The sequence below is a fragment of the Sus scrofa genome, chromosome 7, assembly GCF_054392235.1.
Source record: "Sus scrofa isolate SSC_HxYL_T2T_F1_AM1 chromosome 7, Sscrofa_HxYL_maternal_Yorkshire_Landrace_v2.0, whole genome shotgun sequence".
Taxonomy (NCBI): Eukaryota; Metazoa; Chordata; class Mammalia; order Artiodactyla; family Suidae; genus Sus; species Sus scrofa.
In genome coordinates, this window is record NC_139389.1 from 136,509,396 (window position 1) to 136,529,326 (window position 19,931).

General features: G+C 58.7%; 2 protein-coding genes and 1 long non-coding RNA gene across 37 annotated transcripts in view; 1 reads left to right on the forward strand and 2 right to left on the reverse strand.

The window, feature by feature from the left end:
• The window catches only part of BRF1 (BRF1 RNA polymerase III transcription initiation factor subunit), a 67,131-nt gene that overhangs the window by 46,552 nt on the left and 648 nt on the right, over nt 1-19,931 (reverse strand). For 6 of the 19 annotated variants that reach the window (XR_014809374.1, XR_014809373.1, XR_014809372.1 and 3 more), the window contains exon 1: nt 7,122-7,427. Coding sequence is in view for 13 of the 19 variants with exons in the window: in XM_021081617.2 (XP_020937276.2) it covers nt 7,122-7,305 (184 nt within the window). In the remaining 6 variants the exon portion in view is untranslated. Of the gene's footprint in view, nt 1-884; nt 3,349-7,121; nt 7,428-13,430; nt 13,721-13,837; nt 15,031-15,934; nt 16,145-16,558; nt 17,070-18,617; nt 19,304-19,931 lie in introns of those variants that run through there. The other 13 variants (XR_014809371.1, XM_084967114.1, XM_084967112.1 and 10 more) reach the window with 8 other exon arrangements.
• Nucleotides 8,378-12,846, reverse strand: LOC106508289 (uncharacterized). Its single transcript, XR_014809380.1, has 5 exons — nt 12,620-12,846; nt 10,909-11,025; nt 9,931-10,696; nt 8,911-9,094; nt 8,378-8,819 (listed from the first exon to the last, which is right to left on the reverse strand). It is a non-coding gene; the product is annotated as an uncharacterized LOC106508289 (long non-coding RNA).
• Nucleotides 19,542-19,931, forward strand: part of PACS2 (phosphofurin acidic cluster sorting protein 2) — a 63,630-nt gene continuing 63,240 nt past the window's right edge. For all 17 annotated transcript variants that reach the window (XR_014809366.1, XR_002341116.2, XR_014809364.1 and 14 more), the window contains exon 1: nt 19,542-19,850. Coding sequence is in view for 8 of the 17 variants with exons in the window: in XM_021081609.2 (XP_020937268.1) it covers nt 19,732-19,850 (119 nt within the window). In the remaining 9 variants the exon portion in view is untranslated. The remainder of the gene's footprint in view (nt 19,851-19,931) is intronic.

Here is a 19,931-nt window from a genome sequence, read left to right on the forward strand (position 1 = left end):
AAGCTGCAGCTGCAGCAACGCCGGATCCCTGACCCGCTGGGCGGGACCTGGGATCCAACCCGAGGCCCGGCGGCCCCGGGACAGCGCCGATCCCGCCCGCCACAGCCGAGCTCCAGACGCAGGTTCTTCTACTCAGCGAACACTCCCCCGGGAGCCGGTTACCAGACAATGTCTGGACAGCGAGGTGGACGGTAGGAAAGTGCCGCTTATTCAGCAAACCTCTGACCACTAACACCCCGGGGCTGGGGTCCCTGAAGGAGGAAAGAAAGCTTGGGCACCCCTCTGGCCGAAACCACCGAAGCATGCTGTTCCCAGACTGCTCCTCTCCCTCAAAACACCTGGTATTTTCCACCAAGAGAGGCTGCCTCCAAGAAGAAGCGCACACGAAGTCGCGGCTTTTGTCCAGGGCGGTGAGGCCAAGCCTGCCCCCTCGTGGCGAGCAGGAGAGAGGCCCCAAGTTCCCCCTGCCGCCCTCTGGGCTGAGGGCTGGCGGCCGCAAAGCAAGGGGGGGACAGGCACGGGCTCGGCCACTCGGAGCCCTGAGGACCAAGCACCACCTGCACCACGAGACCAGAAAGAGAGAAGCAGCAACGGGGAGCGGCCCAGACCCACACAGCACCAGCCTCCGTTTCACCCTCAGACCCTCCGCGGTGGGCGAGCAAAAGCTTAGTGAGTTTGTGTTCGTTCTGTTTTACACTTGCTCTTTAGGGCTGCGCCCGCGGCATACGGAGGTTCCCAGGTTAGGAGTCAAATGAGAGCTACAGCTGCCGGCCTACACCACAGCCACAGCAACGCAGGATCCGAGCCACATCTCCAACCCACACCCCAGCTCACGGCAACGCCGGATCCTTAACCCACTGAGCGAGGCCAGGGATCGAACCTACCACCTCACAGTTCCTCGTCGGATTCGTTTCCACTGCGCCACAACGGGAACTCCAGTTTGTGCTCATTGTAAAGTGAAGGGTTTCTGTCGCTGTCTTGAAACTCCTCTTGAGGGGGGACACCCATACGAGGTCCAGCTGAGGGCTCCAGAACAGAAGAGAAGTCCAGCAGCCCCTCAGCCGAGCTCAGACATAACTCCTCCAAAGCGCGCAAAAGACAATGGACAAGGCCTTATCAGGGCCCGGACGCAGGGCCGTGGCCCCAGCATGGACTTTGCTGCGGGCAATAAACAAGCCTAAACACCTTTCAACCAGACATAGCGACCCAAGGGCCTGCATCGTCCCAATTATGATACAGAAACATACAGCAAGGAGCACGGGACGTGGCAAAAGCAGCAAATGACTTTTTTTTTCTGGCTGCACCTGCAGCACATGGAAGTTCCCAGGCCATGGATCGAATCCCAGCCACAGCTGAGACAATGCTGGACCCTTAAGCGCTGCGCCAGGCCAGGGATCAAATCTGCACCGCTGCAGAGACAACACGGATCCCCAACCCAGTGCACCACAGCGGGAACTCCATAGGTGACAGTCCTCTCTCACCTGAGGCTTCCAGGACAGAACTCGGCTACTTCCTGAGAGCAGGAGAGAGCTGAGGCCAGCCGGGAACTCAGTGGGGCTCTGAGGGGGGGCCACAGGACAGAAGGAAAGATGCAGAACCTTCTAAGCTCCAGGACCAGAGCCTGGCCAGGACCCCAGCAGGCCGTGCCTGACAGAGCCCCCTCCAGGCAGGGCTGCCGTTCTTTGAGACAGGAGGAGTGCCCCCAACCAGCACGCTCTGCCTCCTCGGGGTCAAAGCCGGGCTTCCTCCCTCACAACTGCACGAACACAGGCACCGACAGACACCTGCCTTCAAAGACCCAGTTTCCAAAGGTTAAAAGTGTGTCTGGCAGGACTTCAGTCAGAGAACGAATCTGACTGATACCACGAGGACACAGGTTTGATCCCTGGCCTCCCTCAGTGGGTTAAGGATCCGGTCTTGCTGTGAGCTGGAGTGCAGGCCACAGATGCAGCTGGGATCTGGTGTTGCTGTGGCTGTGCCACAGGCCAGTGGCTACAGCTCCAATTCAACCCCTCGCCTGGGAACCTAAAAAAAAAAAAAGTGTGTGCCTGGGGACCCCCAGGAGATGCTCCCCAGAAGAGGGGGGAGGAGGAGCCACGTTGCTCGGAGCGGGAGCTCCCTCTGCCTCCAGGCTGCATCCCAGGGGACAGCTCCTAGGAGGGCCGCCAGATGAGAAGGGAGGCCCCAGGGACGGATCGGCTACCCAACACCCTCCAAGGAGGCTGCCTCTGCGCCTGAGGCCGTGACTCCGAGCAAGCCCCGCCCTCCGCGGAGTGAGCGGCAGCACCAGCCGCAGGAGGGCAGAGGCCCGCTGCCCCAGCCGGCCCCCTGCCAGGCCCTTCTGCGGTCCTCGCACCCATCCCTTCTCTTCGCCATGCCCGCCCCTCACCAGCTGCCCATCAACTGAAAGGCCCAGCCCAGATGTCCCCAGCACCACAGCTGCCACCAGCATTCAGCAAGGTGCCATCTGTGCATCCGGCCAGGACACTGGACTCCCTCTGCTGGCCCTCGAACGTCTACCAGGGGACCCGGGGCAAGCGGGCGCCTTCTCCTCGGGATCCCGGCAGGAGCGCCAGTCACGGCAGGGCCTCTGGCCACGGGGCCCTGATGTCTCACTCACACACACTCAAGTCACCTGCCGAAGTCATCACCCACCACTCATTCTCAAAGACGCAGCAAGGACACTTAGGAGACACAGCGGCCTCGGGACCCAGAAAAGGGCATCCCAGAGAGAAAGCTAAGCTTCCGGGATGAGGCTGGCGCAGAGGAAGAGCAGAGGAGGGCCAGCTGGGCACACACTCCTGTGCCAGGGAGGTTCAGGGGCCCAGTGAGACTGCCCTGCATGACTGCTGCCGTGATGGGGAAGGGAGGAGGCCTGGCGTCCAGGAGATCCCTGGAGGCCCCACCTGCGTGGGGTGGAGGGTTTGCTGGAGGCAGGTAACACCCCCCAGCCCCCGCCAACAGCCACCTCCCTGGGTCCCCCCGGAGCTAAGGACCCATCATGAGCCCCTGTAGCGCTTCCCTGTGGGCCCTCCAGAGAGGGAGCCCACAGGACAGAGCCCGCCTGGGCCTCGTCCCACCTTTAATCACACGGCGCAGCCCGAAGCCTGGGCTGAGCTCACCCCCACATCCAGACCCCAGGCGTCCACCTCCTCTGCACCCGGCCTTCTCGTCTGCGCGAGGAAGGGCTGTCTGTCGTCGGTCGCGGCACTCAGCACAGCGCCTCCCCCGGAAAACCTACGTGTCAGCCAGGAAGGTTCTTCCTTTTTTTTTTTTTTTTGGCTTTTTAGGGCTGCACCTGTGGCACAGGGAGGTTCCCAGGCTCGGGGGCAAATCCAAGCTGCAGCTGCCGGCCTGGGCCGCAGCCACAGCAACGCAGGAACTGAGCTGCGTCTGCGACCTACACGACAGCTCTTGGCAACACCGGATCCCTAACCCACTGAGTGAGGCCAGGGATTAAAGCCGAGTCCTCAGGATGCCAGCTGGGTTTGTTACGGCTGAGCCTCAATGGGAACTCCTGGTCCTTCCTGTTGTTGCTCTTCTTCTCCTCCCGAGAGACATCCAGGTCTGGGAGAACTTGAGGGGACAGTCTGGCAACATGTGACAAAGGTGCAAACACAGCCATGGAGACGTGGGGACTCCTGGGACCACAGAAGCCCCAGGAAGTTGCTCAGGAAGAACATGAAGATGTTTGCTGTGCAGAAAACAGGAGGAAAGAGCAGTGAAACTCAAAACTGGTTCTTTGAAAAGACCAATACAATTGATAAACTTCTAGCGAGAGAGACAAAGGGAAAAAGAAAAAACACCAAAGCCCCACCAATATCTAAAAGGAAAATGGGACACTGCCACAGACCCTGTGGACATCAAAAGACTAAAGGAACAGTACCAACAACTCAGCTTGCACAAATTCGACAATCTAGAAAACCACAAGCCCACCCAAGATAAGGAGACAACCTAAAACACGAGCAGGGGTTGCTGTTGCGGCTCAGTGGGTTCGGGACCTGACACTGTCTCTGCAGGATGCAGGCTGGATCCTGGTCCGGCTCAGTGGGTTCACAAGCTGTGGCACAGGTTGCAGATGTACTCCAATCCGGCAGTAAAACAAAAAGAAAAAGAAAATAAAACCAAACCAAACAAAATATAAGTAAAACCTATAACTATTAAAGGAACTGAATCTGCAATTTAAAACTCGTGAAAAAGAAACTTGCAGGCCCAGACAGCAAAGTGGTGGATTCCACGAGAGTCAAGAAGGCAATGCCAACTCCACACATCTCTCCCAGCAAAGAGAGGACAAGAAACATCTCCCACCTCAGCCAGGAGACGCGTGACCTTGAGAGCAAAGCCAAAGGCATCAGGAGCAAACTGCACACTAATACCCCACACGGACATAAACACCCGAGTCCTCAACAAAGTATCAACTCATCTGATCCAGCAACACCCACGAAGACTAAGAGCTCATCATCAAGTGGGTTTGCCCCAGGAACGCCCAGCAGGCTGAACCTTCAAAAAACCAGCTGCCCTGATTGACTGAAGAAAGAAAACATATGACTGAACCGGCTGATGCAGGAAGGACTTGCGACCAAATTAACATCCACTCATGACAAACAACTTCCAGCAAACAAGGAGAAGAAAGGGAACTTCCTGAACTTTACTGACTAAAAAAGAGCTATAAAGGAAAAAAAAACCAGCTATCAAAACCCTATAGCTAACACCATACTGAGAGGGGAGAGAGCCAATGCCTCCCTGTAAGACTGGGAAGGAGGCAAGCATGCGTGCTCACACGTGAGAGAGAGAAACAAAAGAAAGGGAAACAGCCCCTATTTGTAGACAATGTGCTTGTCCACATGGAGCATTCCAAGGAACCTATTAAAAATTCCTGGAACTAAAGTTTAGTAAGGTCACAAGAAACAGGCCAATGGTAGAAATCAGCCATATTTCTATAATCTAGCAATAAGCAAGCAAAAAATGCACTTTAGACTTCTCTTGTTGAGAAGCTGTTTAAGGGTCTGGCATTGCCACTGAAGGGGTTTGGGTTGCTGATGTGGTGCGGGTTCAATCCCTGGCTTGGAAACTTCCTCATGCCCCAGGCACCAAACAATGAAATTTTGAAAAATACCTTTTACCAGAGCTCTATTTGGATCTTCGGTAAACAGCTCAACCACGTACAAAACCTGATGACAGAGCAAAGGAGACCTAATGAACAGAGAAGCAAACCTGTTCTCACGGACTGGAAGACGCAATGCAGTGAAAACGCCAAATCTCCTCAAATTTACCAAGAGATCCAACGCCATTCCCATCAAAGCCCCAGCAGGATTTTCATAAAAACACACAGACTTACTTTAAAATTGAATGAAAAAGGAACTACAGTGACCGAAACACTCTGAAAGGAAGAGCAAAGCTGGAGGAACACAGCATCTGGTTTTGAGACTCACTGTAAACGTGCAGGAGACAAACCCTTGCGCTGCAGACACAGAAGCTGGCACCCGCCTCCAAGGGGTGGAACAGGGGGCCCAGAGAGACCCACAGAAACCCGGCCCCATGCCGAGTGCCAACGGAGCAAAGGCCGTCCGAGAAAGGACAGTCTCGCAACATGGTGCCGAAGCAACCGGCCGTCCACTGCAAACCACCACCTCGACCTGCACACCTCGCCTGAAACTTAAGACGGTCATCCATCTAAATGCAAAACATGAAAAATAAAGCTTTTAGGCGTTCCCTCGTGGGCAGTGGAAACGAATCCGACTGGGAACCATGAAGATGCAGGTCTGATCCCTGGCCTCGCTCAGTGGGTGAAGGATCCAGTGTTGCCCTGAGCCGTGGCATAGGTCACAGTCGCAGCTCAGATCTGGTGTTGCTGTGCCTGTGGTGTAGGCCAGCAGCTGTAGCTCCGAATCAGCCCCTAGTCTGGGAACCGCCATATGCCTCAGGGGCGGCCCTAAAAAGCAAAAAAATAAAATAAAATAAAGTTTTAGAAGAACATAATGCCTTAGGCTTAAGAGATTTCTGAGAAGGACAGGAAAAATACAATCCACGAAAGACAAAATCAATAGACTCCATCACATTTTAAAACTTTTAATCAAAATTTTAAACTTCTGCTCTGCAAACACCTATCCAACAAAGGACTTATAGGGGAACATTTAAAGAGTGTGCAAAACTCAACACTTGTTTGTTGTAAGAAAACAAACAACTTGAATACAAAAATGAAGAAGACACTACCTGCAGAGCCACGTGAGCAAGGAGGATTAAGGGTGGCCAGTGAGCACCTGAAAAGCCATTAAGATCCCTCTGCACTAGGGAAACGCGTTAACACGGATTCGAGGCACCGACACGCTCACTGCAAGGACTACAGTACGAAGACACCCCAAGTACATATATATATGTATACACACAGACGAAAACACAGACAACACAAGATCTGGTCAAGAGGGGAAGCAGCCGAGAAGAATGCAAAACGCTAGGGAAGTCAGCCTGGAGCTTTGCCATAAAGGTGAAGTGAGGCTACCCCCACTCTGGGTAACCACCCCGGAGATGAAAACTGGCGTCCACGAGAGAAGCCACACACTACGTTTTCAGCAGCTCTGCTCACCACCCCACACTGGCCACACACCCTAGCGTCCTCCAACAAACTGGGTCTCTGTGCAGGTCCACGCGCTCCGGAGCCACCACGGAGTGGGGCTCAACACCTGGGCCCATCGCACAGGCACTGGCCCAGGGAAAGACGCTGCTCCCCGAAGTTTGGGTCCCTTCGCCGGCACCCCTGGAACACGCGGCTGCAGGGAGCAGGGCGCCGCGGGCAGGGCTGCTCTCCGAGCGCTGGGGCTGGACCTTCTCCTGGTCCTCGCCGTGGTGCTACGAGAACCCAAGGGTCACAACTGCCCCCAAGGAGCGAGGCCGCCAGAATGACAGAGGGAACTGGCCCACGACCCCGACCCCAATCTCACACAACTGTCCCCAAGGAGCGAGGCGACTCTAAGGACGGAGGGGGCTGGGCCGCGACCCCGACCGCGACCCCAGGCCGCCTCCCGCTTCCTCCTCCGCTGAATGCCGTGACGAAGACCAGGCCCGCACACGCACCGCGTTCCAGCGCCGCCCGGGGCTCCCCCGCCCGCCCCGCCGGGACCCACCGTCCAGCGACACGAACTGGCCCACGGCCGACGAGCCGCCGCCGCTGTTCTCCACGAACTGCACCTCGGACACGATGATGTTGTCCTCGAGCACCGAGCCGCAGCCGGTGCACACGGCGTCTCCGCGCGCCGCGTCCAGCTCGATGTCCGTGCCGCCGCAGCCGCGGCACACGCGGCCCGTCATGCTGGCGGCTCCGGCCGGGCCCCCGCCCGCCAGCCCCGGCCCCGGTTCCAGTCAGCCGGCCCGCGCGACGCCGGGCCCGCCCGCACCGCGTCCGCAGCCGCGTCCGCGCCACCCAGACTCTCGCGAGACCGCCGCCGCCGCCGCCGCCGCCGCCGCCGCCTCCGATTCGCAGCGGCAGATTCGCCGCGCGCGCCGGCACTGCACCGCCCGCAACGGCCTCGCCCCGGGGGACGGGCACGGGCTCCGCCGCCGCGGCGAGGACGCGAGGGCTGAGCCCGCGACCTCCGGCCCGGACGCTGCCCCTGGGCCTCGGAACTAGGCACCAACAAGCCTCGCCGGCGGCTGCAGGAGCGGCGGGGACCAGGGCTTCGGGGGCGTGACCAGCTGGGCGGGCTGTTTTGGTGGGCGGGGCTCAGGGCTTAGGGGGCGTGGTCCGGCAGGTTGTGGTTGGAGTGGGCGGGGCTCAGGGCTTCGGGGCGGGCCCGGGTGGTGGGCGGGGCCCGAGGCGGGGTCAGAGAAACTGAGCTCCGCGAATGGTTGGTGCTGGGTTGTCCGCCCCTCCCCCCAGCCTCCAGGGGCTGCGGGGGTGGCTTGGTGACCGACTTTCAGACGGTCTCTTCGGCTCTCTGGCTCCCCGGGCTGCCCCCAAGCGAGCCCCACTCCCTATCGTGTTTCCCAGGACTCCCCACCTCCTGACAGGTGATTGTGCCACCTGTGGTTGCCCATGATAGTCACATTTCTGTGTCCCACCCACCCCACCCATGCATGCCCTCAGTTATCTTCAGATGCCATCACAATCACCCAAACACCCCACGGGGTCCCCAAGAATGAGCCTGAAAAGAAACGTGTGAAGTGCCTTGTGGTGCAGTGGGTTAAAGATCCAGTGTTGTCATCGCAGCGGCCCAGGTCACTGCTGCGGCCCCAGTTCCATCTGGCCCCGGGAACTTCCTTCCGGCACCGCCAAAAGCAAAACAAAACTCTAAACCTTGACTGTAACTTAGTGCTAGCTAAATCAGAAAACTCCCCCTTCCCTCTTGAAAGCTGAGTTGTAAACTCTTAAACTCCTCGCCAGTCAGATTGTAAAGTCAATTTAATCCCAACCAAGGTGTCAACAGGATTTTCGCATAACTTGATGAGCTGATCCTAAAGTCATCTGGAAGAGATAATCCACAAGAAGAGTCAAGAAAATTCTAAAAGAAATAAGAAAACCTGTGGAGACAGGTGCCCATCTGTACATCTAAATATATCAAATACCTCCATTAAACCATGTGGTATTTGTATGGGGACAGACAAATGGACAAGTAGAATAAAACCGGGGGTCCAGAAAAAAACCCAACCATATGCAGAAATGCAGGGGCCTCAAATCACTGACGATAAGACACACTCTTCAATGGTGTTAGAATTTCCATAGAGAGAGAAGGAAAAGGGTAGATCCAATCCCAACTTTCCATGGTTCTAAAAATAAATTCCAAGTGGCATTAAATGCTGAAAGTGGAAACGGAATTGCAAGAGTCCTGGAATCAGATACAGGAAGGTATTGTAAGTCTCTGTCCTGATGGGGAGGGTGCTTGGCCCCCACCCCCTTGGTCCACATCAAAGTCTCACCTGCCAGGGCCAGGGGGCTGCCCTCCCAGCAGGGAATGGACGATCAAGCCAGCGAAGCTAGAACACAGCACAGTCCAGGACAACACACAAAGCAACCTGAGAGGCTAACCCCGGAACAACACGCCTGCTTTGAAAAGCCTCAACGAGTGACTTCAATTTGTTAAGAAAAATACCTCAAGTAAACCTAAGAGCAAAGAGAAAACACGAAAAGACAGTCACTCGGCCACACCCCAAAATTAGGATTTTCTCATATTTCTTCTTTGTTTTGTCTTGTTTTGATGTAACTCTGTTTTGTGAAGAACACAGCCCATGAGTCCACCCAAAGTCCGGTTTCCTCCCTCCTTGCCCAAGGATAACTACTACCCAGCCCTGGGCTGGGCCATCACTAATGCCAGGCAGGTTTTTATACTGCCCGTCATCAATGGACATGAGGGTTCTGCGTGGGGTTTTTTGTCTGTTTTCATCTTTTTATGGCTGAGCCCATGGCATATGGGAGTTCCTAGGCTAGGGGCTGAATCAGAGCAGCAGCTGCTGGCCTACACCAAAGCCACAGCAAAGCCGGATTCGAGCCAAGTCTGTGGCCGACACCACAGCTTGCAGCAATGCTGGATCCTTAACCCACTGAGCGAGGCCGGGGATCAAACCCGTACCCTCTTAGATACTGGTCGGATTCTTAACCCACTGAGCCACAGTGGCATCTCCTGCATGTTTTTAAACTGTACATAAACAATCTCAGGGAGCTCCCGTCCTGGCGCAGTGGTTAACGAACCCAACTAGGAACCATGAGGTTGCGGGTTCGGTCCCTGGCCTCGCTCAGTGGGTTAAGGATCCCGCATTGCCGTGAGCTGTGGTGTAGGTCGCAGACACGGCTAGGATCCCCTGTTGGTGTGGCTGTAGTGTAGGCCAGCGGCTACAGCTTTGATTCGACCCCTAGCCTGGGAACCTCCATATGCCACGCGTGCGGCCCTAGAAAAGGCAAAAAGACCAAAAAAAAAAAACCCAAAAAACCTCATATCTCACCTTCTACAAGGTGCTTTTCTTTCTCATCAATGTTTGTGAGATGCATTTGCCTCGAGACCTTCCTTTTCGCTGCCATACAGTCTTTGGTTGGAAGGACAGAGCAGAGATTTTGTTACAGTCTCATACTGGGGAACCTGAGGCTGCTCAAGTGACAGTCCCTCTTCGTGTCCCGCGCACACGCAGACACGGCCGAGGAGGGCACCTCCGGGGCAGAGCATTTGGACGCAATTCCCCGAGCACAGCGAGCCAATGCCTGTTATGACCTAGTTATGACCTAAGGCGCAGCTGTGGCAATGCCGGGTCCCCAACACACGGTGCCAGCCTGCGCGCCCATTGTGCCACAGCGGGAACTCTGACTTCGTATCTTTTTGCTGTACTTTGAAGGTAATGATGCTTTTACAATTCCGGCTTTCAGCAATTTTACCAGGATATTCCTAGGTGTACTTTCTTTGTATTTATGCTAATTAAAATTCATAGAGTTTCTTCAGTCTACACTCATTTGTCTTCAATCCTTTTTAGGGCTGCACCCGAGGCACATGGAAGTTCCCAGGTTAGGGTCGAATCAGGGCTACAGCTGCTGGCCTCCACCACAGCTCATGGCAACGCTGGATCCTTAACCCACTGAGCGAGGCCAGGGATCAAACCCACATCCTCATGGTTCTTAGTCGGATCCACCTCCACAGCGCCACGACGGGCACTCCTGGAAGCATCTTCTTTGGAAGGCAGGGGTCTGCACCTGTGCCTGTCTGTTCTGCCCACCCGCGTCCTGTGTGACAGTGAGGGCGGGCAGTCCACCGCAACCACAGGAGCCAAGGGCCGGGGCCACCTCCTCCTGGCCCGACACAGCCATACAACCTTGCACAGCCGGTCACGGGCTCCCAGCTCCACAAGGTGTCACCTCCCTGACCGTCCCCGGGAGCACACTGAGGGCCCCGGTCGGCCGTCATGCACAGAGCCCAGAGGATCTGAGAGACTTGCCTGGTTTCTCCGTGCTGGGCATCCTTGGGGAGTGGACCCCGAGGTTAAGGACGGGGGACCTCTGGATGGCCTCACGTGTCCAAGCCTCAGCTGACTCTCACGACCCCAACACATGTCCTAAGAAGAGAAGGACCTGGGGAGGAGACAGTGCGGCCGTGACACAGCCCCGTCCCAGGACCACCTGGATGGTTCCCAGGCTGGGGGTCGAATCAGAGCTACCGGCCTAGGCCACAGCCACAGCCAAAGCAACACGGAATCCTAGCCCCATCTGCAACCTACACCACAGCTAAAGGCAATGCCAGATCCTCAACCCACTGAGCCAGGCCAGGGATCCAACCCATATCCTCATGGACACTATATGAGGTTCGTGACCTGCTGAGCCTCGACGGGAACGCCTAGCTGGACCCCCTGCAAGCTTTAATGTTACGTACAAACACATCATCTCTGACCCAAAGTGGAGGATCTGCCTACTGGTCATTTCCCAGATGGGTCAGGTTCTCCCTAGACCAGGACAACCCCACAGCTGCCCTCCGCTGGGCAGGCCTGGCCTGGGAAGCTCAAGGCCGTCCCTCAGCCCCAGGCAGGCAGCCCCTGGGGTGACTCTCCCCCTCTGTGTCTCCAGGGCATGCCCGTCCATCCAGCCTGTTGCCCCTAGCAGACGGGCCGGGGACACCCTGTCCACAGTGTCCGTGGCTTGCTGGGAAGCGGGCAGAGTATGCCCGCCCCTTGTAGGCTCCCCAGCCCGCAGCACCGCTGCCCAGACGCTCCTTCTTCCTTTGGGTGTTACCTCGCTTTCGGTACCATGGCTCCCCCACAGGAATTTACTCTTTCTCCTGGGAGAGACACCCTCCAAACCGGGGCTGGTTCGGACTCCTCTCTCCCCCAAACCCTGGCAGTCACTGCGTCACTGCCTGGCCGACCCCCGGGGCTCTCTCAGCAGGCAGCCAGGCCCACTCCCGGCTGTGGCAATTCACCCCTGGACTCCTGCGGCCCAGGTGCCCCAGAGGTCCCTCTCCTGTGTCCCATGCCACCATCACAAATCTTTGAAATGTGCCAGGTCACTGGGTCTCTTTTTGCTCAGCCCCGTGCCATCCTTCCCACGTGTGCATTTGGTACAAACCTCGGCATGCGGGGCCCACCTCCACCTGCCCGACTCTATTTCTTTGGCTTGAGAAACAAGGGTGCTTTCAACTACCGAGGTCATTTTTCCTAATTGCAAAACATCAAGAAACAAAGACAACTCCGAGGAAAACTAGGAATCATCTGAACGGGAGTTCCCGGCGTGGCTCAGCAGGAACGAGTCTAACCAGCAACCATGAGGTTGTGGGGTCGATCCTTGGCCTCGCTCAGTGGGTTAACGGATCCGGCATTGCCGTGAGCTGTGGTGTAGGTTGCAGACGTGGCTCTGGTGGAGGCCTGTAGCTACAGCTCCAATTTGACACCTAGCCTGGGAATCTCCACATGGCGCAGGTGCGGCCCTAAAAATGCAAAGAAAGAAAGGAAGAAAGTCATCTGAACGGCCCTGAGGGGAACATAGATGCGAAGGTGCCGGTGTCGCCTTGTGCGTCCGTAGAAGCTCTCTGAAGGTTCTCTGCTGGCCTCTGCAGCAGGGCCTTGCTGTTTTCCTTTCTTTTCCAGCATTTAACTCTTGTACCACGTTGTTGGGACACAATTCCCACCATGCGAAGCACAGGAAAGTATTAAAATGTACCTCCAAAGGGGCCCTTCGTCTCAGGGCCCAGACCAACCAGGTGCGAGACAGGAGGGCGTCTGTGCATCACCCGGACCCAGGGCGGGCTGGGCCCAGCGGCACAGGGATCTCGCACCGTCTGCTCTGGGCGCCTGCCCCAGGTCCTGAGAGCTGCACAGCCGTCCACTTTGCCAGCCCTTGGACCACAGAAGCTGCTGCTGTCACTGTCCTTTCTTCTCCTTGCACAACTGACACAGTCGTCACGGAGAAAACATGAAATAAAGATAAGCGAGCAGGGAAAGCTAAATCAACTGCGTTTCCACCAAAGACATAATTTCTTAACACTTTGGATTCATTTCTAACCTTTCAGTATTTTCCCCAAACGTGTTTTTGGTTTTTTTGTCCCTCCCCACCCCCCGCACCTGGACGTTCCCAGGCCAGGGATCGAACCTGTGCCGCCACTGCAACCAGAGCCACAGTAGTGACCACACTGGATCCTTAACCCACTGAGCCACCAGGGAACTCCTTTTCCTGTGCTTTGAATATAAGCCTTTCAGGAGTTCCCTGGTGGCTCACAGGGTTCAGAATCTGGCATCGTCACTGCTGTGGCTCAGTTGCTGCTCTGGTGTGGGTTCGATCCCTGGCCTGGGCACTTCTACATGTCACACGCATTGCTGACAAAAAGAAAATAGGTCTTTTACATGCAGAATCACTCACACGTAAGTACATATTTTAACCACACAACTTACATAAACATGATGCACTTACACGTGCTTCGTTAACCGAACAGGATCGTGTTGGGCCGTCTATCGGCAGCCGTTTCTTAACTTACCATCTGTCACAGCTGTCTGCTCCGGGGGTGGCTGTGAGGTGGCCGACCAGACCTCACCCGGCTCTCTGACCCTGGAGGCGGGGCCAGGCTTCCCTCTCAGGGGCCCGGCTGGCTGGCGCGGGGCAGACCTACTCCCCGGGGTCCTCGGTGACCTCGGAAACCTCCTGTAAAGTGTCGCTGCTGCGCAGTGCCGTGCATCTCCAGAGAGGGTCTGCAGCAGCCCCTGCAGTCTCGGGCACGCACTTCCCACCAGCACCAACGCAGGCATCCCGGTGCTGGATGCTGGAAATCTGCGGGCGAAACGGGTGTCTCCCTATGTGAGAAGCCTATTCCCGCGGCTGCCGGCCCATCCGCCACGCTCCCCAGGTCCTTTGGAAGGCCTTTCCCCGTCTCTGCAAGGGTCTTACCCCCTTGCGGTGGCACTGGTGGGCAACTCTGGCCCGCGACACACATCACAGACGTTCTCCCGTTTGCCTTGACTTCGCCGATGGCGTTGGTGTTGGTTTTGGAGACAGCGGCCATCTCCGGGCACACGAACACCGCAGGGCCGTCAGCCAGCGACCCCCTCCGGTGTCTCTGTGCTCAGAAAGTGCAGGGTGGCTCTGCCTATTGGATGCTGTATCGTGATGGTGTCGTCCACCTGGGGCTGGGGTTGGTGTCTCTTGCGAGGGCAGCTCCCCCTGGTTTTCTTGGAGCAGCTCCCACGCCTGCTCTGCGTTTCCGACCCCTCTTGAGCTCCTGCAGTGACAACTGTCACTGCCATCTCTTGAGACCTCAAATACTGGTTACCAAGACTCCCCTTCTTCCAAGGCCTGGTCTGGCAATGACCATAAGAACGCTGCCCACTTCTCCCGGGGCCCTTCTGGGCAGCAGCTCTGTCCGTTTGCCTCCAGGGCCATGGGCAACCCAATGACCAACCCCACGACAGGGTGGCACCATAGCCATCCCGTGTCACGAGTGAGGAGACGAGAAAGGGTTTCTCTGCTATGACAGCTGGTGTCGTCTGCCAGCCTAACTTCAGCATCAGGTGTTCAAGCTCCTTGCGCTGGTCAGCGTTCCAGAGACACAGCGCAAGTGGGACATGCACAGAAAGGGGGTTTATTGGGAGGAGTCGGCTCTTATCCTCCCGGAGGCTGAGGCTCCCATGGGTGCGATTCATCCAAAGTCTGAAGGTGGGACAGCAGGAAGGTCTCTCGTTCCTCGCCTCTGTACTAGTCAGACCCTCAGCGATGGGCGAGGCCCACCTGCCTGGGGCGGGGGCACCTGCCTCACTGAGTCACCCATTCAGGTGCTGGGCTCCCCCAGAAACACCCTCACACACACCCAGAAGCAGTGCTTGATCTGGGCCCCTGCAGCCGGTCAGCTTGACCCAATCACACGTGAGTCTCCTCACCGACCATTTTGGATGCCTCCGCCTGTTGGGGAGCAGCTGATGGGTCTCCCAGAGAGGACACCCCCCGGGGCACTGCTGTCCACACACAGGGGTTCCTTCACAGCCCAGCCGCATGCCCCTGGCCTCTGCTGGACGCTGGCGGGGGTGGGCAGGGAGGGTGTCTCTCTTCGGGGGCCTGTGTCCAGCCCCAGACCAGGAGCTCCGTCCCTGTGGAAAAGGAGAGAGCAGGTGTGGGGGCCAGCCGGCTCCCTCTGCCAGAGAGGTATTTTGCGTGGCTGTTGGCGGTGTCAGGGGATGGACTGCCCCCTTTACTTCCGACAGCCTGCATCAGCCTTGGCTCTGGTTAGCTTCCCCACTTTGCCACATTCTTCTCTTGGGTTTTTCTCAGGATACAACCAGATTCTATTCATTAGAATTAATGACACCATAACCGTCTCGTTCCACCCACTACAACCTTAGCTCTTATTCATGTTTTAAGGACCAAGGGACTTTTCTTTCTTTCTTTCCTTTCATCTTTGGCCACCCCGCAGCATATGGGCCAGGGATTGAACCTGCGGGTCTGCAGCGACCCGAGCTGCTGTAGTCGGATCCCCCGCCCAGAGACAGATGGAGTTCCAGGGCCAGGACCAGATCTGAATTGCAACCTACCCTGCAGCTGCGTCAATGCTGGATCCTTTAACCCACTGTGCCGGGCGTGGGATGGAACCTGCGTCCTGGGGCTGCAGAGACACTGCCATCCCATTGCAGCACAGCAGGAACTCCTACAGCTGGTTTCTTGTTTATTCAGTGAACAAATGTGTGAACCTCTGGACCCTACTCGGCTCTGTAAGGGTCCCCTGTGACCTGTTTACTGGGCAGCCCCAACGGTAGGGTCAGTGGGGCACCTGCTCCACGGCCGCCGCTAGAGGGCATCCTGGGGAGGTGCTGAACGCCGTTTTGACTTCGGGAGCTCAGGCTCTGTCGGGGTGGACAGGTAAATGAGACCGGCAGAGTCCTCAGCGCCCGCATCTCTAACCCGGAGTGGACTGTCAGCAGGTGGAGCATTGGTGGCGCCTCAAGCTGAGCCCCCACCCCGCTCCTGCCCACCTCGCAGGGCCCCTCTCAGACCCACCCTGGGGGCTGGCGCTGTGGGGCCCGCCTTTCTGCTCACATGGCTCCCAGGACACCAGCCCTGAGCTGGGAGCTCCCAGCTCTTTCTTGTGAGAGGACTGCTCCCTGGCCACTGCCCGCTGTCGGCCGAGCCTTCTGCAGAGTGTTTCCGTCCCTGCCCCAGACGGTCCCTCAGCCGCGCGGCGTCCTTCACCCCCGGCAGCGGTGGCTCCTAGGTCACATCGGGGCATGGATCAGGACCTGTTCCACTCCCGCGCGGCTCCTTCCGCGCCACCCCCAGGAAGGGGAGATGACGCATGGCTGCGGGCTGGAGCCGCTAGAGCCATCCTGCTGATCCAGTGGCCCTGGCCACTCCCCTGCCCGGCTGGAGCGGCTCCAGGGCGGAGGAGCACAGAGCCCCCCACCCCCGCGATCCCCACCGGGTGAGCGGGACAGAGGCCGGAGCCAGCGTGCCCCCTCTCTGGCGCGCGCCCGCCTGCTGCGCTCCCGGCCTCCGGACCCCGAGCTGCGCATCGCGGTTCTTGCCGGAGGGGACCCTGCGGGGTCCACACCCGGAGGCGAGCGTCTTGCCAGCCGGGGCCGCCCTGCCCGGTGCCGGGTCGCTCCCACGCCTGGGGTGATTTACCTTAACTCGGGCTGAAGAGGCGTTTCCAAACAGCCCGAGGTCCAGAGGGCTCGCGCAGACGGGCGAGAGCCGGGACTTGCAGGCGCAGGCCCCCCCGCGACGCTGGGTGGGACCGCAGGAAAGCGGGGGAGCCTCCACCCGGAGTGGGGAGGTGGCAGCGGGGCGGCTTCCACGCAGCCGAGTCCTGTCACCTTTTGGAAATCCGAGGCTTTTATGCATTGGAGCAGCTTGGCAGGCAGGTGGCGCAGTCAGGGCCTCAGCAAGGGATTTCAGGGTGCCCGCCTGGGACCTCAGGGCTCTGGACAGCCCTCTCCTCCAGCTTCCTCCCCAACCATGCCAGCCCAGTTGTCCAGGGAGGTTCCTCTTTAACCAGCTTCCTGTTTTAGAGGAACAGCCATTAGGAAAAAACGGACGGCTTCCAACATTTGTTTATGTGTCGCACTGTCCCGTGAGGAGGGGTGTCCTCTCAGACTTCAGGGCGCTCATCCAGGGACTCACAGTCCACGGTCATCTTCAAATACAGAGGGTGGCAATGTGTGCAACAGGTTCTCGCCAAAAAGTGACTCTGATCAGCAAAGTGACAGCCTGCCACTCTGTCTCACCACCACTAACAGTTCGGCGCCCAAATGATCCCACCTTTAAAAATAAGTGGGAGGGAGTTCCCGTCGTGGCTCAGTGGTTAACAAATCCGACTGGGAACCATGAGGTTGCGGGTTCGATCCCTGGCCTCGCTCAGTGGGTTAACGATCGGGGTTGCTGTGAGCTGTGGTGTAGGTGCAGATGCGGCTTGGATCTGGCGTTGCTGTGGCTGTCGTGTAGACCAGTGGCTACAGCTCTGATTAGACCCCTCGCCTGGGAACCTCCATATGCTGCAGGAGCAGCCCTAGAAAAGATAAAAAGACAAAACAAAACAAAAACAAATGGGAGTTCCCTTGAAACTCAGGAGGTTAAGGAGCCGGCATCGTCACTGCTGTGGCTCTGGTTACAGCTGTGGGGCCAGGGGACTTCCACATGCCCCGGGTGTGGCCAAAAACCAAAACCAAAAAATAAACGTAAATGGAGTCACAGGTCCAGCACACACAGCATGTCTCTGCCTCTCTGCCTCCCTGCCTCGCAGGAGGGTTTGAGCATTTCCACCATGGTGGTTATTGGGGCAGCTCTGGACCGGACTGTGCCACCCCCCTGCCTGGCTCCCGCCTGGGTAGCTGCATATAACCTCATGGGCCTCAGTTTCCTCGTCTGTAAAATGGTATGGGAAAGGCCGTCGTATCCATGAAGGGCTCACAATGGTGCCTAGTACAGAGGAGGGGCGTAGCTTTACTGTGGGGGGCAGCTCGTGTCACACCCCGCTTAGTCACCCCACGTTTCTTTAGTTGACCCCCAGGTACGCACCCCTCCTGGGTGAGATGCCAGGGCACACAGACCCGAAGTATCCGGCCCACTCTCCTGACACCACCAGCATGTGGGACGCAGAAGGCAGCGGGGTCCGTGTCCTCACGGGGGGGGGGGGGGCTGCAACCCACTCTCTGAACACCCCCCACCCCATCTCGTTGGTGTGAGACCCACAGGTGGCGTTGTAAGACAAGACCCCGTCAGCTGCTGGGACAGACAGCCCCGTGTGGCTTTCAGCTGTACCACCCCGAAGGAGCAGGAACACGTGGGAGACACAGATTCTCTTGTTCTCTCCGAGGGCCACCCCGGCTTTCAGCAGCCACAGCTGTTTGCAGCTCCAGAGAGGGAGCTGGTGCTGGAGCTGGAGGCCGGCCTCTCACAAAGGAGGGGGCCGCCGGGGGGCTCCTCTGCAGGAGAAAAACTAGCCGCCCTGGGATGGTAAAACCCACGGGTAAGGCGAGAAAGTCCGTTTGCATGGGCTGGGGTTGTTTCACTAGGAACCAGAGAGAAAAGCAACTGTGGATACTGTGGCTACAAAGGAACAGAAGAGTTAGTTGCCCAGAAAGCTCTTCCTAAATCGCAGCAGCTGATGTGGCATCTGATGGGAGGAGGGGACTCCTCCTCGGGCCCCCAAACCTAGAGGTTCTTTTCTAGGGACTCTTCCCACCTGCCCTTCTTCCGGGGCGTCATTCTGTCATTGCCTCCTGCTGACCTGAGTCCCCAGGTTCACTGTCACCCCCACCACGGTCAGGAGCCACGCCTGCCTCCAGACGTTTGTTCTGCATCGACCTGTGTAAAAACAACAGAAGGGGCATTGCTGGGTGATAGGAGGCTCGTGCAAGGAGGGCCCTCTGGAGGGACTTTCTGGAGGACCAGTCTATGCACCCAGCCTACAGGCGGCCCAGCGCGCCTGGGGCCGAGGGGGGGCGAGGGGGCTGGGCCTTCAGCGACCCAGGTCCTCCTGCTTCACTCCCCATCCCAGCTATCCTCCAAGGGAGACGGTGCTGGGGGAGGGTAGAAGGAGACGGTGGGGGAACCACGAAAGTTCTCGGGGTGGGTAAGCCTCTGGGGTACACGGGGGGCGCGGGAGCCCAGTGGTCTAGGGGTCGGTGCGGAGGACACAGGGGCCCGCAGGGGACAGGACAGGGCCAAGGGACACAGAGGGTGCGGCGGGTGGGGAGACTCGGAGGATGCGTAGGACTGGGGGGGCGGGGTCAGTGACACGCAGAGGTCCGGGGGACGCAGGGAGACAATACGTGCTCCTGGGGCGGAGCGGGGGGGGGTCTTGGGACACAGGGCTGCAGGCTGAACCTGAAGTCTCTCCCGACCCCTCCCAACCTCTCCCGGGGGGGCGGGGCGCGGCGCGGGGTGGGGGTGGGCCTGTGCGCAGGCGCGGATGCGCGCTCCCGCGAGCCGCGGGCTGGGGCACCTCCTGGGGCGCGGACGGGAGGGGGCGCACGAACCTCACTTCCGGCGAGAGCTCCGCGGGCTGTGATTGGGCCTGAGGCGGCGAGCGCGCGCCCGCCCAGCCAATCGGGGGGGGCGGCGCTGTCGGGGGGGAGGGGTGCTCGGCGGGGGCGCGCGCGGGCGGGGCGGGGCGGGGCGGCCGCAGCCTGGTTGCCGCCCGCGGGCCCGTCCGACGCCCGCCCGGCTGTCCCCGCCGCCCGGCAGCCATGTGACCGCGCCGCCGCCCTCCGCGCGCCCGGCCCGCCCGCCCGCCCGCCGCGCGTCCGCGGCCCGGCCGCAGCCCAGGCCGCCCAGGGAGCGGCGGGGCCGGCGCCATGGCCGAGCGGGGCCGCCTGGGCCTGGCCGGCGCTCCCGCCGCGCTCAACACGCCGGTGCCCATGAACCTGTTCGCCACCTGGGAGGTGGACGGCTCCAGCCCCAGCTGCGTGCCCAGGTACGCCGCCGCCCGCCCGCCGCTTTGTTCCCGCGCGCACCTGCCGGCCACCCGGGACTGGCTCCCGGGGGCCTCGCGCCT